The sequence below is a fragment of the Thamnophis elegans genome, chromosome Z (genome assembly GCF_009769535.1).
Source record: "Thamnophis elegans isolate rThaEle1 chromosome Z, rThaEle1.pri, whole genome shotgun sequence".
Taxonomy (NCBI): domain Eukaryota; kingdom Metazoa; phylum Chordata; class Lepidosauria; order Squamata; family Colubridae; genus Thamnophis; species Thamnophis elegans.
In genome coordinates, this window is record NC_045558.1 from 121,721,999 (window position 1) to 121,746,153 (window position 24,155).

Below are 24,155 nucleotides of genomic sequence, written 5' to 3' on the forward strand. Positions count from 1 at the left end.
TGGAACCAAGCAGAGGCCATGAGTATCAGTACATTTGCTTATAATTTAGTAAGGAAAAATACTGCACCGGTGAGCTAGAGGAGCTGTTCCTACGCATGGAAAGGGAAGCTTGATGGAACAACAGGTGGAGATCAAGAGGTCCCAAACCACACCTGTGGTGCATGCTGCTGCAATCTTCAGCCTATCTGCAGCTATAGGCTGTGATCCAGTTCCCCATGGCAACCTGCAAGGCCTGGGTTGTGATGCTAGTTACCATGGCAGCCCTGTTACTTTTTCCCCAGATCCATCCTCCAACCCCCCCCCCCCCAAGAAGTCCATAACAGCTGAGAAATAATTAGCAGGAAACTTTAATTAACAAGGCAGTTTTGGAACAGACAAACGAGTTGAGCTGGGGTCTTATAAGAAGTGGCACAGTTCTGTTTATCTGGTCAAAGCCAAGCATATGGCCAGTTCTCTCCAAGCAAGCAAGGCCCAAGGGAGATAAAGGCTCCTCACAAAAGCTCAGAGCTTCTTGTTTCATAGGTCATAGGATGCAAATGAAGCAACTTCGAGGGCATATAATTGAAAATCACAAGGCCAAAGCAGTAAAGTTCTTAGGAAGCAAAAAGGAACAAGCCCAGAAAAATCAAAGTATAACAAATCAACTACAACAGCATTTAAGAATAATGTTATCAAGGAGCAGCTTTCCTAAGTCGAGGAGGTAAAGATGGTCCCAGCACCCACATCCAGGGAACTGAGGTGGATCATCACAAGAGTCTACTGAGGAGGTCATAATTTAATGTTCACACATCAAAAAGTCCAAGAAGTTCAAAGGGAATTCAGAATTCAGAGCATTGTGATCCTGTGAGGGTCAGCAGCAGTTCAGGTGGTCCATTGGGCGTTCAGCTGGTTTCCTCAGAGTCTAGGACTTTGACGTGGGTGAAAGGGAAGTGTCCACGGCGCCCGTTCAGCTCTCCCTCCCATTGGCCGTTGACATTCATTTTGGTGACTGCAATGAGATCACCCACCTGTGGAACATCATAAGACACAAAGCCAAGGTCAGAAGACCACCCACCCTTCTGCACTCTCCTAGTATCTCAACCTTTCCTAACTTCTGTGCTAGAATTATAACTCCTGTAAGACATGGCCAAACAACTTCCACACCTGTTGGGCATCAAGCTGGTGAAAAATGGCCTCTTTCCCCCCAATACCTGACAGATGAGGCTTTTTACCTTCCTTTAGTGGTCATCTCAAATGCGGAATAGGTTCCAGGCCAGTACATTTCCAATTTGCAAAAATACTGACATGAAGGAACTAGATTGCTAAGAATGCCAGAATCCAAGCACGCTCAATTTATTATGATTTTAAAAACTCCCTCCCCTGCACATCCTTCAGTCCTAGGAAATAAGTTTAATCATTGCATTGGGCTTTTTAAGAGCATGGACAGAAGTCTGTAGCATGGATCCTTTCACCAACAAGGGTGTTCTACTCAACATTTTGCTGAATAATCCCATCAGCATAATTTGCATTCTCCCCCTGACATTAAAACTTTTAAAGGTAAAGGGGAGGCAGACCATAATTCCATGCCTCCTGGCAACAAAGGAAGCATTGCTGAAGATTCATAATTAATCTATATCATCACCACTGTGAGTCATAAATCCCCGTTCACATACATAATAACCAGATCACCCCACCATCCTCCAGGATCAAGATCATCCTGACCCTTTTTAAAAAATATTTATTTTTTACTGTCTTGTTGACTTGCCTCAAAAGCCAATGCTGTCTTGTCACTGGCGCCAGGCACCCTTCGTTGCACTGCTCTGGCTACTACGGGAGCGTGTCGGGGGGCGCCATGGCTGCTGGGATGAGCATATGGACAAGGCTGGACATATGGCACAGGAATCATACCCACACGCCCATCAGCACGTTGAGCTGTCCACCATTGCTCTTCTGGCTTGGCTAAAACTCGCAAAGGCTCCCCTTTGGTGAAGGGAAGGTCTTCCTGGTCACGGCCAACAAAGTCATAGAGGGCACGGACCCATTCGCCCGCAGGAGGCGTCTGGGCAGAGGAAGGGGCTACAACGCGTCCCAAGGGGGCTACCAAGGTGGTAGTGTCCAGGTAATGCAGGCGGTAAAAGTCTAAAAGAGCTGGGAAACCGTCAAACTCATGCTCTCCAATCCGTAGACGCCCAGGGAGGCTGTTAATGATGTAGTGTGAAACCTGAAAGAGACAGAATGGCAAAGAAACATAAGCCTGCTATCCCAAACCTTCCATCAAATTCATATGATGGAACAATCAATGTTGACCAACTAGGATGCATCCCTCTAGGTATGTGAACTTAAAATCCCAAAATGCTCCAATGCCAAGTATTCTGGACACTAAAGTTCAAACGTCTAAAAGTCACTCTTCTAAATGTATCGGGTACTCTCACTCCAGAAGAGTACTCCGTTTCTTCCCCCCCCATCAGATAATAGGATTATACAAAAAAAAAAAAAATCACCTTGGAGTTTTCACTGACGGAGAGGACATAGTCGCCAGGGCATGTAGTACTGTCCCGTACCAAGAAAGTCCCATGGCGATGACCCTGGAGACAGGCAGCTGCTTCCTGGCGACTCAGAGCTCCCATATACCATTCATGAGCATCCCCAAAAGCAGACATGGCTTGGGGGAACATTGAAGGTGGAAAAATCCACCTCTCTCTTTGTTGAACGTTATTCCTAAAAAAACCTGGTAAGTTTTGCTCCAGTATTTAACAACACTTTACGAAATAAAGCTACCCTGTTGAATGTTTGCATTGGAATATTGCTTCTTTCAGTAGTTTAGTAGGACCTTTAAATAATCAGACATGTAATTCTGCAAGGGACCAGGATTTCTTATATACTGGTAGTTCCACCCCAAAATCTTTCAGCCTGTCTACTATTCAAACTTGGTATCTCCTGAGTGTATCGATATCTACTTTCCCACACACTTCCACACCACAGAAATATTTCCCAGAACAAAAAAAAAGTAATATCTCAGGAATGCAAATAAAGTTTCTGCAATCAAATTGTTATCATTAATGGGAAGCAATTATTAAGTCTTTCCTACATTTCCCAGTTTGAATATAATGGAATAGGAGGGATACACTTTCAACAACAGTAAACCGTTTCAACAATAAATCGCTTTATGCTTACAATCAATCTGACTAAGAATTAACCAGCTACTCAAAGGTAGCTTCCATCAAAAAATCAACATACAATACAATCATATGAAGCAATACATTTACACAGGAATCAATATAGTGCCTTTTAATATCCAGATAAAATTAAAGGAATAGATTGACTACAAAATCTCCACTCCATTTAAATTAACATGAAGCATCACATGAGACATCAGCAACCAAAAATATATATATAACAGGGTGCTCTCCTTTTAAAGTCAAATTTGAAAAGCCCTAATTTTTCACAGACAAAGCTGGCATGGTTCACAGGCCCCTAAATGGAGAGCATTATCTTCCCCAGAACCACAAACCCATCATAAGGAAGAATATCTATGCCCACGTAGCCTTTAACCCACAAAAGCCTTGAAGTGGATCCGCCACAGATCGAATGCATCCTCTGCTCTGCATCCTTGTATTACTAGGTCGCCCTCTGGAGAAAACCACCGCACCCCAATTAACAGCTGCTGCTTCTCAGCTAATTAAAACTGTTTCCCCAAGGCCTCTTGGCACATCAGAAATTGACCCGCCTTCTATTCCACCCCCCAAAAAAGCCCCACTGCAGCAGAGGAAAAAGAAGCCGTCGCCCCCGAGTCGCCCCCCTCCCTAAATGGGGAGCATCCCACATGATGCCATCTAGGTCTGCCTCCGAAGCCGGCCGCACTACGCCTCCACCCGCAACTCCGCCAGGCAGAGAGACCCCGAAACCCCCATTTTATCTCCACCCGCCCGGCGATGTCTCCCCCGCGGCATCGCAGTCCCGTAACTCCCTGATGCAACCGGCCAGCGCCTCTTTCGCCCAGGGCATCCTCCGAGTCAGCGGAGCGCCCTGCCGAGGGTCCCCCGCTGGGACTCTACAATAAAGCCTGGGCTGCACATGTCTCCCCGCTTCCCCTGCACTCCTACCCCGGGACGCGGCAGGGCTCGCCCGCGGCACCCCCTCCCCCGTTCAACAGCCCGCGCCTTCCCCGGGTATCCCCCGCGGCATGGCGCCTATCACCCCGGCCCTGTACTCGGAAAGCCTGGAAGTCGTGGCGGGCAGCCGACCCGCCCCTGCCCGAAACCGCTGCCCGCAATCCGGATTGCAGCTGCCGGAGGGCTGATGGGAAAGTGACGCACCCACCCTCCTCCCCCTCCCCTGTTTAAGCGGGGGGTGGGTGGGTTGTGCAGCTGCAGCCATCTTGAAGGTTGGCAAAAGGGGTCTAAGGGGAAGGGGCTGTCACCATCTTCACTGTGGGGATGGCCTTCCAGAACTGGGGTGGGTGGGAAGGTGATTTGTAGCTGCAAAGATGGACAAATGGGGTTTTATTTATTTATTTGGCATATGCCGTAGAGTACATGGAGCATTAAAAGTATATAAGGTAAAGGCTAAAGGTTCCCCTCGCACATATGTGCTCGCCGGTCCTGACTCTAGGCGGGGCGGTGCTCATCTCCATTTCTAAGCTGAAGAGCCAACACTATCTGAAGATGGTGGTCATGTGGCCGGCATGACTAAACACGCAGAACTGTTACCCTCCCACCAAAGATGGTCCCTATTTTTCTACTTGCATTTTTACATGCTTTCAAACTGCTAGGTTGGCAGAAGCCGGGACAAGTAACGGGAGCTCACTGCGTCCCCCCCGAAATGTCAACCTTTCTGATCAACAACTTCAGTGTTTTAGCCAGTGAGCCACCGTGTCCCTATAAAAGTATACAAAAATATGAAATATGTAGTCAATTTTGTAAGGTATGAGGAATTCAAGAAGTTATCAAATGGCGACGGCTATAGGCAGTGGCAGTGATCGTGGCGATAGGCAGTGAAAGGCAGCAACGATCGCTGACCCTACCGCCGCCGCTGCCTGGCGGCACTCAGCTAAATTGACCAGTGGTGGGCGCAATAGAGCGGAACCCTGACAAGCTATGTGTTAGGGCTGCGATAATATTCTGAAGCTGACTAGGCTGTTTGTGTTTTTCTGCAAGGAAGTTAGCCAGGTGAATACTGGATGGATACTGGGAGGCAGAGGCAGGTTTTCTTTTTCTTGTTTTCTTCCTCTAAAACTAATGTGCGTCTTATGGTCCGGTGCGTCTTATAGTGTGAAAATACTGTAAATACTGAATGAAAATAAAGTTCTGTGACTGAACCCATGAAAGGGTGGAGGTTTCAAGTTTGTCTCCCAGATGCCCACTTTTTCTGTATATTGTATACTCCCAGAGGCCCCCTGTATACTGCACGAGTCAAAAAGAGAGCTGTGAAAATATTTACAGACCCTTCACATCCTGGACATAAATTGTTTCAACTCCTACCCTCAAAAGTACGCTATAGAGCACTGCACACTAGAACTCGTGACCCATCAAAACCGCGGTCCACTAAAGCGCGCCCGATCAAAGCGCGTACGTGACGTCATCAGCAGCGCGACAAATAAAATTAAAAATAAATTAAATTAAAATTAAAATAAAATTAAAGCAAGCCGATTCACATAAAGGTAAGGGTTAGGTTTAGGGTTAGGTTAAGGGTTAGGATTAGGTTTAGGGTTACGTTAAGCGTTAGGGTTAGGTTTAGGGTTAGGTTAAGGGTTAGCGTTAGGTTTAGCGTTAGGTTAAGGGTTAGGTTTAGGGTTAGGTTTAGGGTTAGGTTAAGGGTTAGGCTTAGGGTTAGGTTTAGGGTTAGGTTTGGGGGGGTTAGGTTTAGATTTACGCATTAATTTTAAGTTTACCGCTCACAGCGTGCCGTTTTCGTCGCGCTGTGATGACGTCACGTACGCGCTTTCGTCGAGCGCGCTTTAGTCTACCGCGGATTTGTGGTGGAACCGAACAACTAGACAAAAGAGTTTTTTTCTGTTTATTTGTATCCAATGACTATCATTAAGTGTTGTACCTTATGATTCGTGACAAATGTATCCTTTTTTTAGGTTCACTGAGAGCATATGCACCAAAGACAAATTTCTTGTGTGTCCAATCACACTTGGCCAATAAATAATTCTATTCTATTCTATTCAGAAGCTGGAATTAAGAATCTAAGAAATTCAGGGAAGCTAGCATGGAATTTTTTCCACAGTGATCTATTTATTCCTAAAGAATAAGTAGCAAATTTAAACTAAAAGCTTCTTCTCCCCCCTCCCCCAATCCTCTTTCCTCAGGTCTGTTTTCTCTGTAGCAGATCAGTGACTGTAAATCTTAGCGGAGTTTTAATTTTCCTTGCATATTTTTCCCAACTGGAAATTCTCTTCGGATGCTGTTTGTGATCTTCACATTTCTTCATATTTTTATCTTCACCTTTGATGTTTACTTCAAATTAGAGCAAAAGCTTTTTTAACATTTTGTTTTACGTTTAAACATTGTGAAATCTGTGTACACCTTGTGATATTGATCTGGCTCCCAAAGGAGGAAGTGGGGGGACTGATTTCCCTAGTCTCACATTTCACCCTACCAAATCAGTGCTGTATAATTTTATGATATTTTTATCAGCCTTATTTTTCCACTAAGTTAACCAAGCAGATTACCAGGCTCTGGGTCCCCTATCTATCTTACATGTTAGGGTTAAAGGCAGGACATCTGATAATAGCATCCCGTAGCAGCAGTAATTATAAAAGCTGCACCAAGTCAAGATGACAGGGCTAGAGTATGTAGAATCAATTGGCTTCTAAGGTAGAAATGGAGAATTAAGACCTCTAATCATCACCCTATAGGCTCAACCCTCTGGCTAAATCTTATGTATCTCTCTCTCATACACCCAATCTATGGCTCCCCATCTCATGAAATACGACTCTGGGAAGCTAATGGCAATAAAACACAATAAAACCCTACAATGAACAAGAAAAACCAGACCCTTAATCCAACAATTTGTATTTCTCCAGCTATTTCAAGTGCCCGGGGAAAAGCCAACCCCTAACAACTTTCCAAAATTTTAAGGCTGATGGTGGTGGTGTCCGGGTCTTAAAGAGAAGGATGTTGCATAATGACAATTCTCATCCAATTTCAGAATTTTACATACCCTGAACAATTTCTATTTGGTACCACTCATTTTTGTCTTCATGTTTTTCTTTTTATTCAGTATATAGTGAAGCAAACCATGCTTACCTCTGGAATGAACATAACCATATCAATTTGTTTCAATTGCATATCTTTGTCACCATAATAAAAAGTCATAATTTAGTGGGCTTTAACCTTGTTATAAGGTCATCTGACTAAAGCGCAAATGTTTAGACTTAATTATATGTCGGACTGGGAGGCATAACAGCTATCTTTTAAGTCAGCTAAGACCAAAGGCCCTCACACCTTAATCCTCATTACATATTTACATTGGTTTTGTCTATTGCCCTTCAAATTGTTTTGCCCTCAAGTCATTTGCAGATCATCTTTACTCAAATAAGCACAGGATTTCTCTTAGTTCAATATGTGTGTTTACATAAATACATGTGCGCCCACACACACATACACAGAGTAGCTCATTTGATGCTGTATACTGATATTTTGAATCAAGAATCGTGGCTTTGGAGAGCAACGTTTGACCTGTTGAAAGAATTCTGGCTATGCTACTAAGACAGCAACTAAGATAGCAGTTGCCTTAATTTGTTGACCTACGTGAGGAATAGCATTATGCAGCTACAGACATGTGAGCTAGGCTATCTGGATCCTTGCACAAACAGATTAATGGCCCCAGGCAGCTTGGCATAATAGCACAAAGCTTCACCGTTGCAGAGAATTTTGCTTCCGGCTCCAACAGCAAAAAGTTGGCCTACGTGCAAACTAAATGAGGCACCTCTGTATCTTTCACTGTAAGATAAAAAAAAAGAGCAAGACAACTTTTAATAGCTGGTGTGATATAAAATACCAAACGGGCTGAAGAGAGGAGATATAGCTCGGCATTACTGCTCAGGCATGAATCTGAGTGGATGAACCCATGTCTCTTTCAACCTACCCGTCTTCTTTAAATGCAGTTTTTACATTCCCTGGTAGGGAAATGTGAGCTTAAAATATAAATTTCTTCTTTAAACTTGAACTTGTTAGAAAATGAGTAGTTCACATATCCTGGTAAGCCAGTTTATCTATAGTTTGAATACATTGGAGTTCCGCATCATAAAACGTTACGCCAGTTTACAAATTACTATGGTGTTGTGATCACAGAACTGGCCCCATGATGGCTTGGCATAATGTGCAGATTCAGCCGAGATGTTGGGAGTTCACAAAAACTTTGGATTGGAGAACCATTTGTCTGAAATGGTGTAGGGTCTCCTGCTTGAGCAGAAGGTTGGACTAGAAGACCTCCAAGGTCCCTCCCAACTTGGTTATACTTCCATTTATTTCCTTGTACATATTTCTGCTGCCTTGGTTTCCAAGATATTGGTTCAGTTGCAAAACTGCACAAATCAGTAATTTCAAAATTGCAGAACATTATGTATGTCACAATCAAAATTTACTTGGGTTTCCAGATTACAACTAATAAAATGATTTAGGTAAGGAAGACTTTTTTGTGACCACGGGAGTAGGACAAAAAGCATTGGCTGAACAATAATTGAATGAAAGTGAGTAATCAAATATGATCTTTTTTTAGACCTACAAACATATTTAGCTACCAAAGTGCATATGAATATCCATGCACTTCCATAAAATTGGCATCCAAACTCTTCACTGAAGTTTGCATTTATATATATCTTCTGTATGTCTACATCTATACTGTTTTACTCAGCTTTTAATGCAGAGGTCCCCAACCTTTGGTTCTGAGGACCAGCACTGGACTGTGGCATGCCAGAAACCGGGCCATATCAACAAGTGAAGCCCCATCCATGGGATGCAGGCAGGGCACAAAACCACACCCCCTCCAGTCCACGCAAAAACCTCTCTCCATGGAACTGGTCCCTAGTGGTGCCCAAAAGATTAGGGGCCACTGTTTTAATGCATGTAGAAAGATTAGACACGGGATAGACAACTCAATTTATTATAAAATGCAGCAGTTCATATAAAACGTGGTATCAAACAAGCATTATAAAAATCAATAGTATTTTAAAAAAACACTAAAAAGAAGTGCAAAGTTTTAAGTGTCTTGGCAACACAAAAGTTAATTTTGCCAATGTGAGCAACAGTTTACTATATTAACCATCCCTTGCAATCTCCTACATTTTATCATGCATCCAAATACAAATCTCCTTTATTTAGAAATCTAAGATCCCTTAACGCAATTTGATTTCAAAACAAATACAGTTGATATTCTGGCAGTCTGGGGGCTGGTATGTACAGGCACAGTCACAAAGTGGACACAGGCGGGGAAAGGAGCAACTTCTTGGTTCCAAGCCCTGTTGGGAAGTGAAAAATCACATGTTGTTAAGCCACAGAATGTTCTCCATCAAAATCTACTAATCCCTTCAAACTGAAGGCATGGAGCAATATTGCAGAGTGATTAGCATAAAGCTGCTGGAATTGTGATCTGATAATAGGCAGCATCAAGGACATCAGCTGGAAGCCACTTTGAATGCTGAGATTCCTTTTCTTTCAGTGTTTCTATCTCAGTGAAGAGTGAGATGAATTGCACTATTTTTCTACTTGGGAACAATCAAATTGATACTGTACAAGTAGTTCTCGATTTATGGCTAGTTGCTCAGCAATTATTCAAAGTTATGACAGACCTCCCCAGGGCTACTTACGACCTGGTTCCAAAGTTCCAATGGCCAACCCCCTCTACCATTATGTGACCAGACATCAGGTCATATTTATGATCATTTGCGGCTTCCTGCAGTCACCTGAACATGTTTTATGAGATTTTTGCTGAAACCCAATATTTACCCTCTGGTGTTCAGCAAAAAATGGTCCATAGCAAACAATGGGTTTGCTTTACAATCGTGGGGTTTGCCTTACAACCATCACAATCAGGTCCTATTTTATCACTGTCGAAACTTACGACCATAATGGGCAGATTGTAAATCAAGAATTACCTGTATTCTATTCATTGTTAAGCATGACCTCATGATTATCACTTCACTATGTATTGGTTTTATTTCTCAGTCATTTATGCTTCTCAGCTCAAAATTTAATTAATTTTCCTTGGCTTTGAAATGACATCTCATCCTTAAAACAGATACTGTCTGTTTTACTGAGAAGGGCATTTTTTTAAAAGCAATCCTATTTGTAAAAGGTAGCAAAAAGTGGGGTTCAATTAATTTAGAACTTTTTATTAACTGATGTAACTTTTCCTACGTACAAACCTAGGCATCCGGAAATTCTGATTTTCTCCATGGCTAGAATCTTTGTTCTAGGAGGCTGCTGTCTTCTCTATAATAGTCAGAAATCTAGAGATATATTTATAGCATGACTGGTATATTCTTGGATAATCTGGTTCCATCATAAAATGAAGGCCACTCAAGAATACACGTAGTCCTCACTTAATAATGGAAGTTGGGAGAAGCAGCCCCATTGCTAAGGGATACAGTCATAAAGTGGAACGTCATGTGGCCATGACAATTTAAGACTGGGGCAGACTTCTCCACCACTACATGTGAGATGGAACTTATGCGGATGTTGTTTGGGGATGGTTGCATAGGCATTCCTTTTATATGTCAGTAAATTTGTAGGAGGTCCCCAAACAGCAAAGCACAGAAGTGGAAGTTGGATCAACCAATCAACATACAGGATGTGCATCTCAGCACAAACACGCAGTTGGGATTTGGGAGGTGTTTGCATTGACGCATCTGCAGCCCTCTGCAATCTCCACTTACTCATCAACCCCTTTGCCGTGTAGTATGTGGCAATGGCTACAGGCAGTTGTGAGCAACTCTAAATCGGCAGTTGCGGCAGTCTCTCATTTGTTGTCATTAGGTGAATCTTGTGCAGTTACAGCATCAATGCAGTACTGCCGGCAGTTCGATTCTCACCGGCTCAAGGTTGACTCAGTCTTCCATTCTTCCGAGGTTGATAAAATGAGGAGCCAGATTGTTGGGGGCAATATGCTGATTCTGTAAATCGCTTAGAGGAGGCTTTAAAGCACTATGAAGCGGTATATAAGTCTAAGTGCTATTTCTATTTGCAACTTCTTGTCAGTTTCCTCATTGATTTTGCCCAGTGAAACTCAGCAGTGAAGGTCACATTACTGCAGGATGCTACAACGTTGTAATTACAAATCAGTGGCCAAGTGCCTGAATCATAATCACATGACTGCAGGACACTGCAATGGTTGCAACCAGGAAGACCTATTACAAGTGCCTCTTGTGCAGCACTGTTGTAACTTTGAATGGTCACTAACAATGGTCTTCAATGAGGACTATCTGTATAGAGAAATAAAGCTGCTCCCCAATTTAAATCCAACACCAGCCTTGCCCTTTGGATATTGTCTTGGCCCAAATCCAGAAAAAAACATAATTTCCAATCTTTCGATCCTACTGATCTACAGCCGTCTGGAATAATTTTGCAAAATTTAAAAAAGACACAATGTTTTTGTTTCAGATTGGACCAAAAATACATTTTCCCTTTTATGGACACCCTTAACATTTTGTAAAGGCTGGAGGTTTTTCTGTAGATATTCAACACAGCCCTAACAATTGATTATCTAACCAGCTATCTTCTTACTCAAGAAAAAAAAAGGGCATTGAGAAAACTCACATTAGCACAAGAACAGCAGTGATCTAGACAATGGGTTGGAGTGGGAAGGGCACAGTTGCATGATTCAGCACAAGCCATACAGCATTCACACATAGTTGGCCAAGACCGCTTCTCACAGGAACAGCAATTGGCACAAAAACCTCTGGCCTGAGAAGCAGTATTAAAAAAGCAAAACAAAAGGTATATCTTAATTGCAAAAAAAAAACAATTCCATCTCTTATTGTTGCTCACTGGTCAAAACTCATTTATACTCAAAACTCATTATATAGAATTATTTTTCTTGGATTTTACATATTGCAAGTTACAGTACCCCTCGACTTGTGACCACAACTGAGCCCAAAATTTATGTTGCTAAGTGAGACAACTGAGTTTTGTCCCATTTTACAACCTTTCTTGCCACAGTTGATAAGCGAATCATTGCAGTTTTTGAGTTAGTAAGATAGTTGCTAAATGAATCTGGCTTCCCTAATGACTTTGCTTATCCAAAGGTTACGAAAAGTGATCACATGATCCCAGAACACTGTGACCGTCATAAATATGAACCAGTTGTCAAGCGTCTGAATTTTGATCACGTGGTTATGGGGGACGCTGCAACGGTTGCAAGTGTGAAAAATGGTCACGAGCCACCTTTTTCAGTGCCCTTGTAACTTTGAATTGTTATTAATCAAGTGGTTGTAAGTCGAGGACTAGCTGTAATCCTTAAGTGTCTAAGCAGCAAAATGCATGTTGGCAATCTTTGGAGAAAAGCTAAGGTAAGACTAAGTAAGGCAACAGTGGAAAACAGATCTGACTATATGGAGTAACTGATGCAATCTGCGTGAATGAGAATCCAGTCAGGATTTCATAAGATTAATGCCTAAATGTATTATTTTTGCTCATTTTCTAACTGCTGAAATAAGAGTAGTATTAATATGGAAAATAGCTCAAATCTTATCTATCCTTTCTTCTCTAAATCCCCAACTGCTGACTGTCTCTTATCGTTTCTCCCAGTTACCAGTAGGCATTGTCTGAGGACCAGGACCAGAATGAGGAGCAGCAGGTAGGAGCCAACAACCAAGAAAACGATGGCAGGGAGGGGCAGGAACAAGGTGGCAGCAAAGGGGAGATCTGGTGGAGGATTCAGCGGTGGAGTCTGCAAGATGGAAAAAGTCAAAAGTAGGTTGACAGTAGGAGGGGTGAGGAGTAAAGGAGGTATAAAGGGAGTTGCATGCAAGACCATTTAAGTCCAATATCTGATTTTTATTTACTTATTTATTTAGTGTGTATCTCACCTTTATTATTCTTATAAACAAGTCAAGGTGGTGAATAATACCCAGCATACCTTTCTCCTCCTATTTTCTTCACAGTAACTCTTTGAGTGGGTTGAGTTGAGAGGAACTGGACCAAAATCACTCACCTGGCTTTTTTAACAAAGGTGGGACTTGAACTTGTGGTCTTCCGCTTCCTAGATTGATGCCTTAACCATTAGACCAAACTGGCTTGTTTGGTAAACTTCAACTAAACATTAACAAATCAATCAGCTTTGACTGGATGTCTTTATACCAAATGTATAACTCCTCCAATAATCAAAAGTTTGGAAGTCAGGTAATCTTTCAGCTTAATGCTCTAAATACAACTGTAGCACATATTATGATATGCTTAGTGCATTTTGTGTCATATGTTAAATATATGATATGGTTATCAATGCTTTAAACTGAGATTATTTCTGATTCAGTTCTACACAGGAATTATTGAATCTGTCATCTGTACCTCTATAACTGCCTGGTTTAGCTCTGCAACCAAAGACAGACACAGACTTCAATGGATATCAATAATTAGAACTGCAGAAAAAACAATTGTTACCAACCTACCTTCCATTGAGGACCTGTATACTGCATGAGTCAAAAAGAGGGCTTTAAAAATAACTACAGACCTCTCACATCCTGGACATAAATTGTTTCAACTTCTACCCTCAAAATGACGCTAAAGGGCACTGCGCACAACAACAACTAGATACAAGGACAATTTCCCCCTGAATGCCATCACTCTGCTAAACAACTAATTCCCACACCAGTGTCAAATTATTTACTAAGTAATTACTAATTATTTATTAAGACTGTATTACTATTATTCTTCTCATCCTTCATTTTACCCATGTCCTCCCTCTTATGACTATAACCATGTTGCTTGTATCTTTACAATTTATACTGTTTCATTTGTTTTTGGTATGATTTGATTCTTATTAGTAACCTATGAATATCACTAAGTGCTGTATCTTATGATTCTTGATAAAACAAAATTCTTTTTTCTTTTTATATACACTGAAAGCATATGCACCAAAGACAAATTCCTTGTGTGTCCAATCACACTAGGCCAATAAAGAATTCTATGATATTCTATTTCACAACCCTCAATATTCAAAATACTTAGGTTTGAACTATGGGCTTCTAAGATAAGTGATGTGTAAGTATATTTATGAAATGCAGTTCCATTCCTATGGCAAGCTAGAAAACGAGAATTACTGAACAGATCTAAGATAGGTGCTGCACTTACTGCCATTCCTCAGTTGGAAAATGTGTCTGGAGGCTCCATAGATTTCAAACAGCCTTAAGAGAAATAGAATATTGTCAATAACTTGCACCACATAAACATAATGGGACTGATAAAAAACCAGTCAGGACTTAAGACACAATTAATCCAAGTTCCTATTTGCACATACATACATTCTTCTCAAGTAGCATAAATCTGAAAAAAGGCAAGCCCTATTCAAAAGCAGAGTACCAGTGACCTTATTTATAACTTTTATATGCATCTGAGATTTTAATAATGAATTTGTAATGAAAATATAAAACATTTTTCAGATCCATTACGATTGCTGGATCCAAATTAAACCGCTGTCTTTACTGGGCGCAATTTCCTAGCCCAAATTGCTGCACAATTTCCCAAATTGCTTCCCCGGTGGTGAATATTAAATAAAAAATATCAAATAAAATATTATTAAATATAATAATATCTATATTAAATATTATTGATGTGTTAAATATATTAAATAAGATATTAAATTAAAAAAATCGCACCCTGGAATGGTGTTTTTCAATTTAGCCACTTTTAAGCTATATAAGACTTCAACTCCCAGAATTCCCAAGGCAGCAATGGCTGGCTGAGAAATTCTGGGAGTTGAAGTCCACATACATCTTAAAATTGTCAAGTTTGAAAAAAACACGGCGCTAGAAAGTACCAAAGCATCCTTAACCCGGCCTTTCTTTCTCAAGCCCCATAACTGGTTAAACCGTTTCCTATCACAGCATTCACCCTATGGATGTTGCTCAAGCAAGATGCTTAGGGAGAATCTATAAGCATCGAGATTGCACTATGCGCTTCGCGAGCCAATCAACAACCCCGCAAGGAAGTTGCCCCGATTTCCCTCCAGGAATACTTTAATGCTTCCCGAACTTCTCCGGATCGCTCCTTCTCTCGGCCTAACCTCACATGGTTGCTCCGGAGAAAAGGACCGAGTTAAAAAAAAACTGGATCTAAATTAAAATCGCGTTCCTCCGTCACCAAGGTAACTAGTTCCACCCCAACGCTATGGTAGGTTCCTACGGGTTCCCATCGCGACCAAATGTCTGAAGTCGTGTTGGCTCGCGGAAGAGTCCAAGGAAGCAGTGATGTCATTGAGAAATGCTTCCCATATATCAGTTCTGGGTCATCCGCCATGTGAAGCGGAAAACTCCGTTCCTCTTACGTTTTGGCAACTGCCTCCGAAGTGACGTCAGTGGGGAGTGGCAGGAAGAGGAGGATTTTTTTCATCGATTATCATAAAGGGGAGGGCAATATTTCAATGTTTATAGAGAACAGAAACTTTTCCTATTCCATCAGCAGCGTAAATTATATATTTATTCTTATATTTCTAAAAATTCAGGACAAAGGATCGTTGTTTCTTTACTGTTTAATCTATACAGAATGCATCAGCTCTTTTTTTTTTTTTTACAAACCCACCCAGCAACAAGACTGCTCTTGGGCGGGCCCTTCGAGCATTATGGCCACCAATCATAATCCCAGAATGATGGGGTGGGGAAGATACAAAATATGTGTTTCAATTGGGAGTTCGTAGCGGCCTCTGGCGGCTGTTTCTCTGCATGCCACGCCTGAGCATTTGCCTCGTTCTAAAGCAGCTCTCCGTTTTTACGGTACTGCGCAAGCGCTTACCACTAAAGATTCATTCTTTTAAGTAGAGAAATACAAAGAAAGCCACTTTCAGATTTCATTCTGACATTTTCCACGTTTCTCATTCTGTAGGTTTATATGCAAGTCTGCAAGCTACACCGGTTTTAACTTTTGCACGTTTGAGTCTTACAGTTAACCAGTCTTATCGATATTAGATCGGTGCAAAGTGAAATGGGCGGCATATAATTACATATAATCCTAAAATAATTATTTTTACTGTCTACATCAAGACTCTCTAGCAAAAATAATAATAATCCTAGAATGGAAACCCTTTTCAATGCTTTTACATATATGTGAAAGCTGTTTTTAAGGTGAAAATGGTTTCTTGGGTGAGGTTAATGCATTTTGCTGCCAAAAGCTTCGAAGTGCTAGTCATTAGATAGAAACTACGCGCTACCGTGCTCTGCCTAAGAAGAACTTTGTCTTATATGCAAGAGTTTTCTGCATGGTAGCATTGTCGACTTAATAACTCATATGGAAGGAAAATCTTAAAATGGATACAAAACAACAATTTCAGTACATTTTGAATAGTATATTGTTTATTATTAAATATGAAATATTTCCGATGTATCTATCAACATTAAATGTATTCTTAAATGATATTTGCTTTATTGATTTTATAGAGGTTTGATGGTGGTGAGGCGCCCTATAGTGGAGGCATACAAGTTTAATCCATTAATTTCTCCTATAGAAAGAAAAAACCTGTTGATCTTCCAGGTGGCCTATTCAATCACCCTGTGCGCCCAGAACATGAAGCCAAAAAGAAACTCAGGGAAACAAATGACATGGCGACGCCACTTCTGGTAGAACCATTGGTTCTTTTAACTTTTCCAATCTCTACCTTGAAGAGAGGCTACCATGTTGCGCATGCGCAAAAATCGTCTTCCCGCCTCTCGCTGCAGCACTTTGTCGTTGCTATGGGAACGGCAAACTTTCACCGTGGCGGCCACAGGGTATTCTGGGATCCGAGAGAGGCTCGTGGCAGGTGGGCGGGAGGGTAGAGAGGAGCGGGCTTTTCATTGGCCAGCATGTTTAAGGGCCCTGAGGCTGCTCCGCAGGAATTCAAGTGTGCCAAACACCACTCGTTTAATGAGCCCCCTAAACTGGCGGAGGCGGGGAGGAGGCGGGGCTCACGATTCAAATTGACTCAGTCGGAAGGGAGGGAGAGATGCTTTCCCGATCCTTAAAAGCCGTTAAGCCCCAGCACATCTGGCTATGACGTCACCTCAGGAAAGTGTTTAGCATTGCATCACTTTTCTGGAAGGTTGAATTCCTTGAAGCATGATTCCGACTTTAACAAACAAATGCATTTGTCTGGAGGGTTCAACTTTTCTATACTTTTTGGTGTTTTCTACGCTAACATGGTAGACTAATCATGTACTAATCATTTATTTAAACAATTTTGTTAAAGGTTACAAATATGAAGATAAAAAACTAATCCAAACGAAGAAAAATCTAAAAGGTAAAGAAAAAGAGAAGTGCAAAGAGATAGAAAAAAATAAAATGAATAAATGAAAAGAGGTATTAAAAAATGACTTCTCCCCACCGTTCTCCAGATAAGTAGAAACCGTATAGCAAATTAATACCTTCTCTTTTATTTCAATTTTAAAAATTATCTCATATCTCATTCCTTATCAATGATCAAATTATAAAAACTCAGGTTTTTTAAATATATTTTTATTTTGAATACAAATAATACAAACATAATACATCTAAATACAAAAAAGGAAAAATACAAATATTGCACCCCCAGACCAATTTTTCCTTATATTTCTACAAGTAAGAGATATACAATATATTCCAATTGTGCTCTTATCCCCTCTAAAACAACATATATTCTTGACTAAACTTATTCCCTTTGCCTTCCACAACACTCTATAAAATACCCTCATATTTCATTATAATTGTTTAATTGCCCCTTTTTAAAATTTAATTTCTGTTGTTAATTTATCATTTATTACATTCTCCAGATTTCATTATATTACTAATTTCTTTGAATATCCCAATTTCATCCCCAATATTTAGCCATCACTAATCTAGCTGTCATTGTAAAATTTATAATCAACTCCTGTTTGTTTCATTTATATCCTGTTTTTCCACCAGCAACATTAATGCAATCCTCTTGAACATATCTAAATTTACATTCAAAAGTGCTCTAATTTTCCTAAACACCATATCCCATATTTTTGTGCACTGCCACAATCCCACCACGTATGTTTATATGTTCCAATCTCTTTCTCGCACCTCCAATAAAATATTTGTATATTTAACATCTATTTGATTTAATTTACATGAAAACTCAGTTTTAATCAGCTAAAAGTCATGAAGAGTTACCACAAATAATAACTTATTTTAACTTTAGTCAACTGAATCCATTTTGTATTCCAAGTTATCACTTCCTCTAAAAAGAAAAGCAGAAGGAATCCCTCCCCATTTATACACACATCTTTAAAGCCTTATCATTCAGTCCTGGTCATTAATAGTAAACAGGAACCACAATGCATATATTTTAACCCTGATCAAATAAGTTCACTTAACTTCCATTTATTTTTTAAAAGCATAATCTTTAATCCAATCATATGATATCCCACAAATTGATTTCTTATCACTTTATCTTCTTTCAGGAACAGCTTCAGTAGTTCAACAAATCCTTTTTATAAAACCAAATAAGGCTTTCAAAAATTATTCTTCTGATTTGTTATTTGTATGTCCTCTTTAATTATTAAGACATTAGCTGGTTTCAAATGTAAACCCATTATAGCATCCCTTTCAATACCATTCTTGTTGCTTGGTATAAATCTATTTTGAAACCCACAGCATCTTTTTCCATTTTGAATCAGCCCTAGTATCTGTTCAGTAAAATCTGTCCTTCTATATCCTCTGATAAATTCATTTTTATTGTATCAGACAATCTTGTAACCACTTTCTGAGTACATTGTTCCCAAACAACCAGTTTCTTCTGTAGTCAAATATTATTGCTCCATTGTATTTAATATTTTAATTGTAAGGCTTAATTCTCTCTGGTTCCCTCTGTCAACCTTCAAAGTTCCCACATCATATGTTTATTTTCCAATTCGCATTTTTCCCCATGGGAGGATATTTTACAGTTAATTTGAAAACCTTCAGGTATTTTTAATAATATTCTAAAACACCCCACAGAAAATATTCTTACAAGTCAATCTAGCTCTTTAACTTTCAGAAATCAACATTCTAATCCCACTTTTGCTGTTTTCAAAAAATTACCATTTTTATTTCTAATCCTTAAACTTACATAAAACTTATTTCATTAAGGGTAGAAGTAAACTCTGCTGGCATGATGATATTTGCCATTCAGAAGATTCTTAACATCTTGAAAATCAATAACGAGAAATTTCCTAAACTGGTGGGATTCAAAAATTTTTACTACCTGTTCTGTGGGCAAGGTGTGGCTTGTGGGCGTGGCTTGGTGGGTGTGGCAGGGGAAGGATACTGCAAAATCCCCATTTCCACCCCACTCCAGGGCAAGGATACTGTAAAATCTCCATTCCCTCCCCACCTCACTAACCTGCTTTCCATCTCCTCCGGTGCAGGGCAACAGAAGAAGACCCAGCTGATCAGCTGGGACTTGAAAGGCAGCGAATAGATGGGGGCGGAGCCATCCAGAAATGGTATTTGCTGGTTCTCTGAACTGCTCAAAATTTCCACTACTAGTTTGCCAGAACCGATCAGAACTGCCTGAATACTACCTCTGTTCCTAAAGTAGATAAGAGAGGAAATGGGTCAACCATGGATTTGTTTGAAGGCGCTAAACCTGGACTTAGACAGAACGAGACCTGGGCAGTTTATGGCTGCCAGGCCACATCCAGCCCTTTGGCTGTCCCTCTCTGGCCCACATGAGTTCAATCGGAAATTAGAAATCAAATGTAAATTGGAGGGGCAGAAGAAGCCGAATCAGGTCTAGCTCTGCACAGTCATGGTGCACTCCTTGAATTGGCTGGTGATTGCAGGAGGGTAAGGGGAGAAAATTCTTGTCTGTGCCTGTGTAGCCTTTACCCCTCACCCAGAGTTCAGCTGATAAGAGTTTGAGGACACCAAATCAAGTTACATTGGTTTAGCCCTTCACCAAAGTCCCAGTTTCTCATGTGGTCCCTTGGGAATATTAATTGCCCAACCTGGGCAAGATGATTTCCCCACTGCCTTTTAGAATGTTCAAACCCATTGGAGAATTGCTATTTTGCAATCTCATTGAGGGTAGACTCTGCATGGAGCAAGCCTGTGGATGGTTCTAGTCCTTTCCTTGAACTGGAGTTTCAAGGAGTTCTTCCATTAAGTGGCTCCTCTTTTTACTGAGATCTTTGGTTCTGTGGGAACAGTCAGCCACTGCTTCCCCAGAAGTCAAGCATTAACCATTTCTCTTGCATTTAATAGTTTATTTAAAGATGCATAAGTCAGTGTCAGTGTAAAAACTGCAGAGACCATTTTATCCTTAAGTATTCCTAAATAAATTTCAAATAGATATAGGCCTGTGATGGCACAGTGGCCAGAATGCAGTTCTGCAGACAAAATCTACCCACAGCCATGAGTTTGATCCTGACTAGCTCAAGGTTGACTCAGCCTTCCATTCTTCTGAGGTTGGTAAAATGAGAACCCCGATTGTTGGGGGCAATATACTGATGTTGTAAACTGCCCAGAGAGTGCTATAAAGCACAATGGAGCAGTATATAAGTTTAAGTGTTATTTCTACTGCTATTCAATGAGTCTTATTGCCATGGAGGCAGATCTAGATTGCACCTTGACTCTTAATAGAAAAATGTAAATTTTCTTCCAAGTCTCCTGGTGATTTCATGAATCGCCTGTAATTTGCTTGGGAGGAAATAGAAAGGGATGCTATTGCCTTCTACTGGAATTCTTTCAACCACTCAGCATACCAAACACCAAACAGCCTTGATCCTGTGCTTCGTTTCTCAGTTCAGAGAAGGAGGCCAGGAAACTGGCTCTTTCACTGAGCAATTCAAAATTATCTCTTGCCTTGATGGCAGACAACGTCAGACCTCCTAAATTGCTATTCTCCATATTTGTATCAAGTAAACCTTCCCACCATTCCCACTGCCACCTTAATGGAAATGAAAAAGCACTATAAATAATACATTTGACAACCTAGTCCTAGTGTTATCAATCTGTGCGACATTACTTTGGGTGGCCACAAGCGGGTAGCAAAGCGAGGCTAACCACAACTCTTTGCTGCCATCTAGTAGTCATTAGGAGATTTGCAGCCCAGGTATCGTCCTAGAGCAGTCATCAGGTTGAAATCTAAGCTCTGTGATATAGTAGAAGATATGCTACAAGTACATTCCAACTATTAAAAATATGTTGGGACAACACTTAGAAATCATGACATATCCCCTATCCCCTTTCCCACAAATATTCAAATGCTAACATGGTCCACCAACTTTCAGTTTGGGAAATCTGGGAGCTGTAATCTAATACATTGGGGAGCACCGGGCTACAGTATATTACATTATATAATTTTTATGCTAGTCTTAACATTTAATTCTCCATTAAGGATAAAACATTTGAACAGTTGCTTCTGTGATTATGTGCTATCAAGTCATTGTTGACTCTTAGTGACCACATAGATTGTCTCCATGATGAAGTTTGCCTTTAGGTCTTCCAACATCACATCCATGCCCATCTTCTCTTTCCTTCCACATTTCCCAGCATTGGAGAGCTAGATCTTCATGTAATGTGTCCAGAATAGTCTGAGCCAAGTTATTTGTGCCTCAACCACTGGGTTGATTTGTACAGTGATCCATTGGTTTATTTCCTTGGCTGTCTGTGGTATTCCCAGAAGCCTTCAACACCAAAGTTCAAAAGCATCAATACTCTTTCTAACCTGATTCTTCAAAATCCAATTTTCACTTCCATAGGGTGTCATAGGACACACCACTGATTCTATGATTCTGGTTTTTGTAGCTATAAACATCGCAGCATTTGAATACCTTTTCCAAGACCTTCATGGGCAGTTTACCATTGCTGGACTGCAGCGTACTGTACTTTATGACTACTTCTTCCTTGCTGATAGTTGATCCTAAAAGGCAAAAGCTAACGACTACATCAATATCTTAATTGTCAAGTCTAAGGCTAGTTATTGTACCTGCTGTCATTAATTTGGTTTTCCTTATTTTAGTGCCATTGTTTTCATTGTGATCCTAGACTTTTATTACTAGAGCTTGTGGATTTTTTTGCATTTCAGTTAATTCTGTCATACTTTATCAAAATAACTAAAAATTTGTTATTAGCAGAAAGTCCATTAAGGCATCAGGCTAGAAAATGGGAGACCGAAAGTTCTAGTCCAGTCCTGCCATAAGTATGAAACCAGCTGGGTGACCTTGGGACAGTCACTCTTAATTCTAGGAAGCAGGCAATGGCAAACCACTTCCAAAAACTTTGCAAAGTAAACTGCAGGGACATGTCCAGGCAGTTGCCAGGAGACATAAAGCACATACATGTATTATTAGCAACAAACTGTCCTGCCCCTAAAATCCATTAACACACAAGAGAATTAAAAAACATAAATCATTGCTTCACTGGTTAATTGTTAGATCTCTTAAAGAAATGTAATCAGTGAAGTGTGTGTATGTGTGTGTGTGTGATTTCTCCATGTTTGCTTTTGCTTTCTGTAACTCTTAAAGCTTCATTGAGTTGAAATGCAAACAGAAACGGATAACAAATACATGCTTAATGTTTATATTTCAATAAATTATAGGATTAATATCTTAAAGGCATAATCAAGAAAGGTATTTTACACAAATTCCATGAGCATATCTAGGTCTTGGAAAATTGGCTCTTTTTGTCCTTCCTGGACTATATTCAAAACTCATCTAAATCCTCCAGGGCACTAAATTGATTGCATGTTGTGCTAAAATAAAACTAATCCTTTGCAACTCTACTTTTAACGCTAGTTGAGTTCACACAATAATTAAACCATTTGCAAATCATGGTTAGTTGCTTGAACTACAGTGAGTGGCTGTTCAATGCTCTAAACAATTGGCCACAATCGTTCACATACAACACCTTAAGGTGAAGTAAAGTAAATCACATTATTGCTGCATTAAGCAGGTCACTGTATATAATTTGGAGGGTAAATTAATATAGTATCTCCTGCCCACTTTCTTAATAATTCTTATCCCCTTGTTATTTTTCAAGTCTGAAGCAACAAACTTCATTTCAGCTTAGGTCAACAGTAATGTATTAGGGAAGGAATTTCCTGCTGCAAACATAAAGCATCCCAAATCAAGTGCAAGGCCTGAATTAAAGATAAAAATAAATATACCTACTAGGATCAGAGAATAGGGAATTTATTCAGGCAATGTGGTGAACATAGCTTGGACTATATTTATCTACTGCACCCATAATTTCTGCATCTCTGGTCCTGGCCAAAGTAAATCAATCCCAGTACCATTATTTTCAAAACAATTGATTTTTGTTGCAATTCTGTATTGACACATGTAGAGCAAGTTCCTACATGTGAAATGTGCTTAACCAGATAGCACTGGAAATAACTTGATCAAATTAATGAGATTTAGAGATTAGCAGTTTTTGCTAAACTTTGTGTTTTGTTACGATCAAAACTGCTGATTACTCCTTATTTCTCATTCCCCACACAAATACTTATTTTATTACACTTTATCACATTCTTCCTTCAAGAAATGTATCCCTGGGCGGTACCATGTCTTTCCCCAATTTAGAACCACAACAACCCTATCAGGTAGGCTGAGCAAAGATTTGACCAAAGAATCCTCATCACAGTGTAGGGATTTGAAATGCCATTTAATTATTTTGTGCTATTCTGATAACTGTTAGGCAGTCGTTTCTTCCACTGAATTAATTAACCAAATGTTCCAATTTGATTGCTTCATTACTATAAAAAGTAAAATCCTTCTATCTTATGATATTTCAATAGTGTCTTAATTAGCCCCTCAGGGAAGCATCTTGACAACATGAAGTACCCTCCATAGAGGACATATGGAATAACATGGATGTCATTTCTCACCTTTTCTGGGTTCACTAGGATGGCAGAGGAACTGGTGAGTCAATCAGCTAAGATCCAATATGTATACATTCCTTCTAAATTGGTATCAGAAGCAGTAAAGGATGAGAGAAGCTGGCTGGGCTTATATAAATGTATATTTGTATATTAGCCACGGCTTGCCTAATCAGTTTATTAAA

General features: G+C 40.2%; 2 protein-coding genes across 7 annotated transcripts; both read right to left on the bottom strand.

Moving 5' to 3' along the window:
• Positions 1-329: 329 nt before the first annotated feature.
• LOC116520330 (crk-like protein) lies at positions 330-4,216 on the bottom strand. Its single transcript, XM_032234483.1, has 3 exons — positions 2,481-4,216; positions 1,745-2,200; positions 330-1,007 (listed from the first exon to the last, which is right to left on the bottom strand). Exons 1-3 carry the CDS (start codon positions 2,652-2,654, stop codon positions 882-884), a joined length of 756 nt encoding a protein of 251 aa, XP_032090374.1. The 5' UTR covers positions 2,655-4,216; the 3' UTR covers positions 330-881.
• A 4,858-nt stretch (positions 4,217-9,074) lies between these two features.
• On the bottom strand, positions 9,075-15,449 carry LOC116523035 (uncharaterized LOC112694756 homolog). 6 transcript variants are annotated; one of them, XM_032238196.1, is made up of 5 exons: positions 15,205-15,449; positions 14,274-14,326; positions 12,736-12,873; positions 11,742-11,888; positions 9,075-9,445 (listed from the first exon to the last, which is right to left on the bottom strand). In XM_032238196.1, exons 2-5 carry the CDS (start codon positions 14,277-14,279, stop codon positions 9,323-9,325), a joined length of 414 nt encoding a protein of 137 aa, XP_032094087.1. In that variant the 5' UTR covers positions 14,280-14,326; positions 15,205-15,449; the 3' UTR covers positions 9,075-9,322. The 6 variants fall into 6 exon arrangements, with proteins under 6 accessions (XP_032094087.1, XP_032094084.1, XP_032094086.1 ...); XM_032238193.1 differs by having other exon boundaries at positions 15,157-15,449; XM_032238195.1 differs by having other exon boundaries at positions 15,033-15,449.
• Positions 15,450-24,155: the final 8,706 nt, after the last annotated feature.